Source organism: Enhydra lutris, unplaced genomic scaffold, assembly GCF_002288905.1.
Source record: "Enhydra lutris kenyoni isolate GAN:26980312 unplaced genomic scaffold, ASM228890v2 scaffoldscaffold13, whole genome shotgun sequence".
Lineage (NCBI taxonomy): Eukaryota > Metazoa > Chordata > Mammalia > Carnivora > Mustelidae > Enhydra > Enhydra lutris.
Window position 1 is genome coordinate 6,042,757 of NW_019154097.1, and position 8,685 is coordinate 6,051,441.

Sequence of the window (8,685 nt, forward strand, 5' to 3'; positions counted from 1 at the left end):
AGAAAAGTTTACTTCATTTGAGAAAAATCTGGAACTCCTCCTGACCTAGTAAGATGGATCAATGAGGGGCTATTCTACCTGCAAAGTTACCAGAGGAAGGTGCTGAAGAGTTGGAAGTAGTATGCTAAATGTTTCCTCAACAAAAAGACAAACCACAAAAAAGTGCTAGTAACCCTAACCCAACCACAAGAGAAGACCAAATAGAATGGACTGAAAATAAAAACAACTTTATTCCAAACAGAATTACCAAAAGAATGTTAACTGACACATTTAACAGGTTTCATTTAAAGTCAGTCACAAAACTCAAAAAACATTAAACATAAACAGCTTTGTGTGCTTAACCACTTTTAATAATGAAACTTAAAAAAAAAACCCCAAAAAACAAAGTGGAGACTCCCCCACAATCTGGGAGCCATTTAGGCAAGCAAATACTATCAAGCAAAAAGACGGCATTAAAAGTATTAAAAATGAAAAATCCTCAAACTTAAGGAGAACGCCTGTTAGATCTTGGATACGCATTTATACATACAAGAAAACAGAGTATTTTAATTGAAAAGAGATCAAGTCTGAGCGCTCACCCTTCCTTGCCACGTGATCTCCTGCCTGGCCTTCACTTGGACGGCACACACCTCTTGAACTTCATCTGCTCGGACCTGCCGTTTCCCCACACGGTGTGATCAGCGGCCCCAAAAAGGCCTCCAGGTCCCATTCTGCACATGCTGTCTGCCGCCCATGATTCTATGTTCGCACAGCGTGAGAACGGAGCACTACCAATGTCATCGAGCTAGGAAATGTCACGTCTCCAAAGGTGATTCCAGATACACAATTCTGTTTTATTGCACAGCTTACAATATATAGCAGGCGATTACACAACCATAAGGTAAGATGAATATTGACTACTGAGACAAAAACATTGACTGTCTCCAGCCACAAATGAAACAAAGACACACAAATCTGCCGCCTCGGCGAGGTTGTGTTTACTCTGTGATGCAGTCCTGAGGGCTCTTACCACCCTAAGCATGTTAGATACAGAATAAAGAGGTTGTGTTTACTCTGTGATGCAGTCCTGAGGGCTCTTACCACCCTAAGCATGTTAGATACAGAATCCGTAAGACATCTCTGGTGGCGTCAGAGATGAAGTATGGGAGGCAGGGCCGCGGGGCCCCGAGCTCGTAAGCCGTCTGTGCCACGTATGTAACAGAAAGGCCACTTTTAAAGCTCTTCAGGTAAAGTTATTCAGTCACGTTTGCCTTTCCAAAATTACTACTAGTTCACACCGAAGGTAAAAACAAGTGGTTAGGATCTCTTATGTAACATATTTTGACTTCTTTTAAGGTTCAGACAAAGCTGTTGGCTACCACAAGCAAGTTCTGTTCAGATTTTTTGTCAAATTTAAGAAGTCTACAGGACAACACAAAACCATCCCTGGTAATATATTTACAGTTTGGTCTCCAAAAGCTGTAAAAAGTGACAAAGAAATCCAAGTATGAGTTAAAAACATTAAAAATATTTGTTGTTTTTAAACGCCACAAGTTTGAGATTGCAGAAACCAAAGCATCCCCTTTTCAAATTCTCACTTGTATTTCACAAAAGTGCTTTAGAACTTGGGTTATCTGTCACCTCACAGGAGTGTATTAATAGACAAAAGGAAGCCCATCCCCAGGGCATGACCCCAGGCTAACTCACCTGCCACAAGGCGTGGTGGGCCAGGGGCCAAGCACCACCAGACCTCAGGTGCCTTTGTCATTCATTTCCTTACCCCGCCCCCGCCACAAACTCAACCCGCTTCAAAGCCAGACTATTCAACAAGCCAAACGATGCTACTCATGATGCTCCTCACGTTTATTTGGTGTCAAATCCTTGCTTTCTGAAATCCTCACCTCTGCATCTTGGTTTCCAAAGTAAACTGCCATTTCCAACACATTTTCAAAAGGGCTGTTGTAAAGCTACCGAGCCTCATTAGTGCCTGACAAGTGCTTGATGCTGCTTCCCAATCCTTTATGGCTGGAAGGGTGCTTATGTGATCAACCATATTGCATTTAGAGGTAAACATTGCTTTTGGACTATCTGCCCAGAAACTGAGTAAACTACCGAGACCCTGATTTTATTTTGGTCATTGTGTGCACATATTCATATGCAATTACCCAGAATGATGAAAAACTGGTAATAAGAAACCAAACTACTCTGCCACGTCAGATGCTGGCAAGCAATCATAACTACATATTTACAGATGTGGATTTTTAAAAGACTGATAACTACTTTTCTAGGATGTTTCAAGTTTTATTAATTATTCAGTTGGTAAAGAGGGATTTTGCTTCATCGATCTGGAAAAAATATTTTAAAGTCTGATTCCTTTGACAAGTTTTTCTCTATCAAGTAAGGGATGAGTATGCTATCCAGCTATTATGAACTAGTAGCATTTAAAATTAACCCAACAAATATCTTTAGTTTGATCTTATCTCAAACTGTCTTACTGTTTTAATGATAAAATGATAAAACTGGGTTCCCAAATGTAAAAATCCTAATAGAAGTCTCTATTTCAAGACTCAAATAAAAAAGCTAATACTGGGGGAAAAGCTATCCTGAGATTTGTTTTCTCCCCTTCTGTAATGCTTAAAAACCAGGAGAGAGAAATCTAGAATCCCATTAATAGACTTCCAAAATACAGTCTTATAGAAGTGTTTTTTTTTTTAAAGAGAGTTTTAAGAAAACAGGATACTTTGATATGACAAACTACAACTAAAAAAAAAAAAAAACACTCCCCAATCTCCCAAATCTCTTCATGAAGTTGGCAACAATTAATCAAAGAAACTGAATTAACCCGAGTTTGCAATTAATATGAAATTTCTTCACAGGAAGAAATGCCTGTAACGAAACATAAGTCTCCCCGTGTTTTGGCAATGAAATAAGTGAAATTAACATAAGGGGGTTTGGGAAGGGTTTAGGGTCACACTCAGAACTAGACACAAAACCTTCCAAGCTAGACAGGAAAACGGGAGCTTGGACTAGCTGCTTGGTTCTGCCACACCACGTGTGAGCAGTCTAGATAAGGACTATCCAAACAGGTACGTAGTTTCAAAACTAATATAAGCAATTTATCATAAAAAGCCTACACCTATTAAGCTGTTCTCTTCTGTTGTTTGTCCTACATGTGTACGCTTATGTTTAACGAAGACTACCCTTTGTAACTCCGCCTAAAAGCAGAGAAGCAAGAAATGGAGTAAGAGAAGGAAGCCTGAGAATTCACATGGCTCTAAGAGCCTTTTCTCTGGCTGCTCATAGCCACTGACATTTCAATACGGAAGATTTTAAAGACTTTTGGGAAAAAGAATCATACCGTGGCTGTTTTCCTGGTCAAAAGCAGTCAGGGAGACAGCTCTTAACCAGGCAATTAGCCTAAAGTTCTCGGATAATAATGAAAGAACAAAACCAAAAACCCCTTAAATTTTCCTATTAGAACCTTTTATTCTGAATTTGTTGGTGCTTCAAGAAAACAGCTTTGCCCATAATTCACTGTGCCCTGAACTTATGACACCAACTTGTATTTGGCCAATTAGAAACCAGGCCAAACTGCGTTCTTCTTAGGTCTATTCAGTTAACAAATGGCACTTAACTGATGGTTTCTTTCATATAATCTTTAACAAGAACTCATAAGTTGCATTGATTATGCCCCAAGAGATGAGGGAGCGATGGTAATTCAGGTGAGCACCTCTGAAAAGATTCGTCAGCTTCCTGTCCCGCTCTAGCCAGATTTTCTGGAAAACCTTGGGAAAAGACTGAAACTCCCCACCAATCTGAGACTGCATGCGAGTCTTCACGACATTAACTGGGAAAAACAAGATTCCCAACATGGCACCCAACAGACCTCCACAGATAAAATCATTGACCAGATGAGCACTGTGAGTCGTGGCAGTAGGCAGATGCTCCTTAATGGGACCTCGAAGGCCAAAGAAAAGGACATTGCTGAATCCATTACGGAAAAGAACAGGTACCAAGCCTCGATAATACTCTCTAATTCCATGGCATTTGAGCGCCTTGAAAGCATGGTAAGTGTTTGTAAATTTGTCATGATGCTTGTGGTCTTGAAGCAATGTCTGAACTCTTTCCAATGGAGTGAAAATTGCTTCTGTCGTCCCTGCAAGCACTGCGGCCACACTGCGGGTCGCAAACTCGGGGGTACGGACGTGCTTGCGGAGAAGGCAAGATAAGTCCTCATAGAGCCCAAACATGAGCGCCAGCGTCGTTGTCTTCTGCATCAGTGGGGGCAGGATGCCCCGGTACAAGTTTCGGAAGCCATCCCTCCGCAACTGCAGCACCGCGTCCCTCGTTTTGATCCCATACAGCTGCTGCCGAAAGAGCACCTTCTGAATGGGAAACGTGATGGCTACGTTGTTGAAAGCTGCACAGCAGCCACACAAGTAATGCTTCATCTCCCCGACATTCGCGATATGAGGTGACAGGTCTTGTTTTGAAGATGTCAGGATGGGCGGCCTCTTTTCATGAGCTTCTGAATCCACCATGTTGCTTAAGATCTTTCTTCTTCATGAAGGGTATTTTTAACCTACAAATAAGAAAACGACAACAGGTCAGCCATCACGGACAGGGCTAAACATGTGGAATGTTTCCTTATTTCCTTAACCCTTTAATTTCTGGACACAATAACATTTTCCCTGTCAGACTACATCAGTAATTGTGACCGTATTTTCAGAGGGCCCCTCGAGGTCCCTGATACCCTTGCAGGGGTCCAGCAGGTCTTTCCTTTTCTAGCCACGTACCTGTGTGAAGCTGGATTTTCTGCATCTACTTTAACCAGAACAACTTCTCACCACACACAATGCAGAAGCAAATACGCGACCCCACCTATCTTTTACACCAGACATCACACAGACCTGCAAAATGGGAAAACACACTCTTCTCATTAATTTTTTGGAAAATAGTTATTTTTCATGAAAATGTGTTGTCTATGTTAACATGTTATTTTAAAGCAAATTAGGAGCGCCTAGCGGCTCAGTCAGTTGAGCAGGTTGAGTGTCCAACTCTTCATTCTGACTCATGTCATGATTTCAGGGTCACAGAATCAGGCCCTGCATCTAGCTCTGCGTTCAGGGTGGAATCTGCTTGACCTTCTCCTTCTCTCTCTCCCTCTGCCCCTCCCCTCTCCCCTGACCCATGCAGGAGTTAGTACATACATAAATTTTAAATAAATGCATATAAATTTATAAATTATAATTTATAAAATTTTAAAAATTATAATTTCTAATTTAAATAATTATAAATATTTAAAAATAAAGTGAATTAATATTTTAAAATTTAGATTTCTAAGACCATAAATACTAATCCAGATAAATAAAGGCTCTTTAGGATCCACAATAATTTTTAAGTGTAAAGGGGTCCTGATACCAAAAAAATTGAGAACTACTGGACTAATTCATACGTTCTATATCATTATCTTTCTGAAAAAGATTCAGTCTTCCCTTGAGAAATAAAATAGCAAAATATGCATTCATTCATTCTGTTCACTAACACTCACTTAGTGTCTACTCTGGACTAGGACCTTTGCCAAGTGCTAGAGATTTATTTTATTTTTTTTTTAAAGATTTTATTTATTTATTTAACAGAGAGAGATCACAAGCAAGCAGAGAGGCAGGCACAGAGAGAGAGGAGGAAGCAGGCTCCCCACTGAGCAGAGAATCCGATGTGGGGCTCGATCCCAGGACCCACTGAGCCACCCAGGCGCCCCAAGTGCTAGAGATTTAAAAGTAAGGAACTCACAGGGGACCTGGGTGGCTCAGTCAGTTAAGCGCCTGCCTTCAGCTCAGGTCATGATCCTGGCAACCCAGGATCAAGCCCCATATTGGCCTCCCTGGTCAGTGGGGAGAAGCAGACTCCCCTCCATCCCTCACCCCTGTTCATACTCTCTCTCAAATAAATAAGACTCTTAAAAAAAAAAAAAAAAAAAAGGCAAGGAACTCACAATGTAACAGGAGACTGGCAAGGTAAACAAGTACCCCACAGTGTACATACCTCGTATGACAGATACGTGCTGTGCATAAGGGACACTGAACACACACCTTGGGAGGTAGAGACTGGAAGAACAGGGTCAAGGGAGGCCTGCAGGTATGTACTATACACTGTATTTTCCCAGTGTTACCAATGAAAACACCAATACTCTCCTTTGTCTGAGGTATAGAAAGTAAGTGGAGCTGGCATCGAAAGTCTGACTACAGGGGTGCATGTTCCCACGACTGCATCAAAGGATGGCAGTGACTCTGGGAGGCTGCCCGGACAACGTGGCTCTATCAGATGCTGAAGATCTGAAGCCTACACCCACGAGCTTAGTTCACCAAGTAAAACAAAGGTGAAGTCCTCCCCCAGAACACACCAGCGTCCTTAAAATGGCCAGGCTAGGGACGCCTGGGTGGCTCAGTTGGTTAAGCGGCTGCCTTCGGCTCAGGTCATGATCCCAGCGTCCTGGGATCGAGTCCCACATTGGGCTCCTTGCTCATCAGGGAGCCTGCTTCTTCCTCTGCCTCTGCCTGCCATTCTGTCTGCCTGTGCTTGCGCTCTCTCCCTCTCTCTCTCTCTAATAAATAAATAAAATCTTAAAAAAAAAAAAAAAAATGGCCAGGCTATCCTGTTGCCAGACATCTAAGTCTGATTTTCTCCAGAGGATCTAAACAGCTGGATCATCCAGAACAATCCTACAGCCCAGAAATAAGCCTTACTGGGGGACTACATGGCAATTGTATTGTATCTTAAATAGGACAAGCTACGTATTTTTTTTAAAGGTTATTTTAAGGGATCTCTAAACCCAACATGGCACTCAAACTCACTACCCCAAGATCAAGAGTCCATGTTCCACCAACTGAGCCACTTAGGGCCCCCAACAAGCTAAATATTTTTAAGTTGCTTTTACTTCCTCAACAGTACACCACATTTATGAGACCACTCAATAAAAAAATATCCTGGGATCGAGTCCCACATCGGGCTCCTTGCTCAGCAGGAAGCCTGCTTCTCCCTCTGCCTCTGCCTGCGCTCACTCTCTCTGACCAAAAAAAAAAAAAAAAAAAAATCCTGACTAAAAAATGAGCAAAGGACTTGAATAGCCATTTCTCCAAAGGAGAGATACAATACGGAACTCCACCCATCGTTTAAGCCAGACATGAAAGAAATATACAAAACTGTAAAACAGGGGTGCCTGGGTGGCTTAGTCAGCTGCCTTCAGCTCAGGTCACAAAGGACATGATCTCGGGGTCCTGGGATGGAGCTCCATCCACATCGTCAGCATCGAGCTGAGCTTCCCCATCGCTTTGGGCTCCCTGCTCGATGGGGAGTCTGCTTCTCCCTCCCTCCTGTGGCCCCTCCCCCATTCATGCTTTTTCTCCCTTTCTCTCTCAAATAAATGAAATCTAAAAAACAAAAACAGATACAAAAAACACCTTGGGGCAACTGGGTGGCTCAGTTGTTAAGTGGCTGCCTTCGGCCCAGGTCATGATCCCAGGGTCCTGGGATCGAGCCCCTGCATCAGTGGGAAGCCTGCTTCTCCCTCTCCCACTCCATGTAATTGTGTTCCCCCTCTTGCTGTGTCTCTGTCAAATAAATAAATAAAATCTTAAAAAAACAACACTACCAAAAAACTGTTAAACACACTCAGATGCCAACAGCCATATGAAAAGATGCTTGACATCAATCAACAGAGAAATGCAAATCAAAACACAATGAGATCATTAGGATAGTTACTATTTAAAACAAACAGAAAATAACAAGTGTAGGCGGAGCTGTGGAGAAGCTCAGTGTCCCTGTGCGCTGTTGGTGAGAATGTAAAATGGTGCAGCCACTAAACCAGAGTGGCAGTTCTACAGAAACTTAGAACTAACAGGATTCAGCAGTCTCACTTGCAGGAATGTATCCGGTAAGAACTGAAAGCAGGGTCTCACGAGGCACACACGCACATCCGCAGCAGTGCAATTCACAACAGCCAAGAGGCGGCAGCAACACAAGCGCCCACTGCCGCATGACACGTTCAACAAGACATGGTGTATATATACAGACAGTGGAAAACTATGTGGATAAGGAAGTCCTGTTATGTGCTAGGACAGGGGTGAACCCTGAGGACATTAAGTAAAATAAACCAGTCATAAAAGGACAAGTACTGTATGATTTCACTTACATGAAGTACCTAGAACAGTCGAATTCATATAGACAGAAAGTAGAATGGTAGTTGCCAGGAGCCTGGGGAAGGGGGAACAGGGAGTTTTTGCTTAATGGGTATAGTTTCATACATCAACTATTGAGCATTCAGGACAAAAGATGTTAAAATGTAAACACTATGTGGAACCTGGGTGGCTCAGTTCGTTAAGCAACTGCCTTCGGCTCAGGTCATGATCCTGGAGTCCCAGGATCAAGTCCCACATCAGGCCCTCTGCTCATCAGGGAGCTGGCTTCTCCCTCTGCCCCTCGCCCCTTTCATGCGCTCTCTCTGTAATAAATAAAATCTTAAAAAAAAAAAAAAAAAATGTAAACACTATGAAGTGCAGCCCAGGGGCACCTGGGTGGCTCAGTGGGTTAAGTGTCTGCCTTCGTCTCAGGTCATGATCCTGAGGTCCTGCAATCGAGCCCCACATCCGGGTCCTTGTTCAGCAGGAACCTGCCTCTCCCTCTCCGCGTTGCTCTCCCTGCTTGTTT

At 42.8% G+C, this 8,685-nt stretch overlaps 1 protein-coding gene across 1 annotated transcript; it reads right to left on the reverse strand.

Moving 5' to 3' along the window:
* Positions 1-206: 206 nt before the first annotated feature.
* Positions 207-4,929, reverse strand: LOC111146404 (solute carrier family 25 member 51). Its single transcript, XM_022501942.1, has 2 exons — positions 4,776-4,929; positions 207-4,561 (listed from the first exon to the last, which is right to left on the reverse strand). Exon 2 carries the CDS (start codon positions 4,518-4,520, stop codon positions 3,627-3,629), a length of 894 nt encoding a protein of 297 aa, XP_022357650.1. The 5' UTR covers positions 4,521-4,561; positions 4,776-4,929; the 3' UTR covers positions 207-3,626.
* Positions 4,930-8,685: the final 3,756 nt, after the last annotated feature.

Bases quoted from the DNA above. Each gene is read 5' to 3' on its own strand.
- LOC111146404 (XM_022501942.1), bottom strand. From the start codon at position 4,520: ATGGTGGATTCAGAAGCTCATGAAAAGAGGCCGCCCATCCTGACATCT.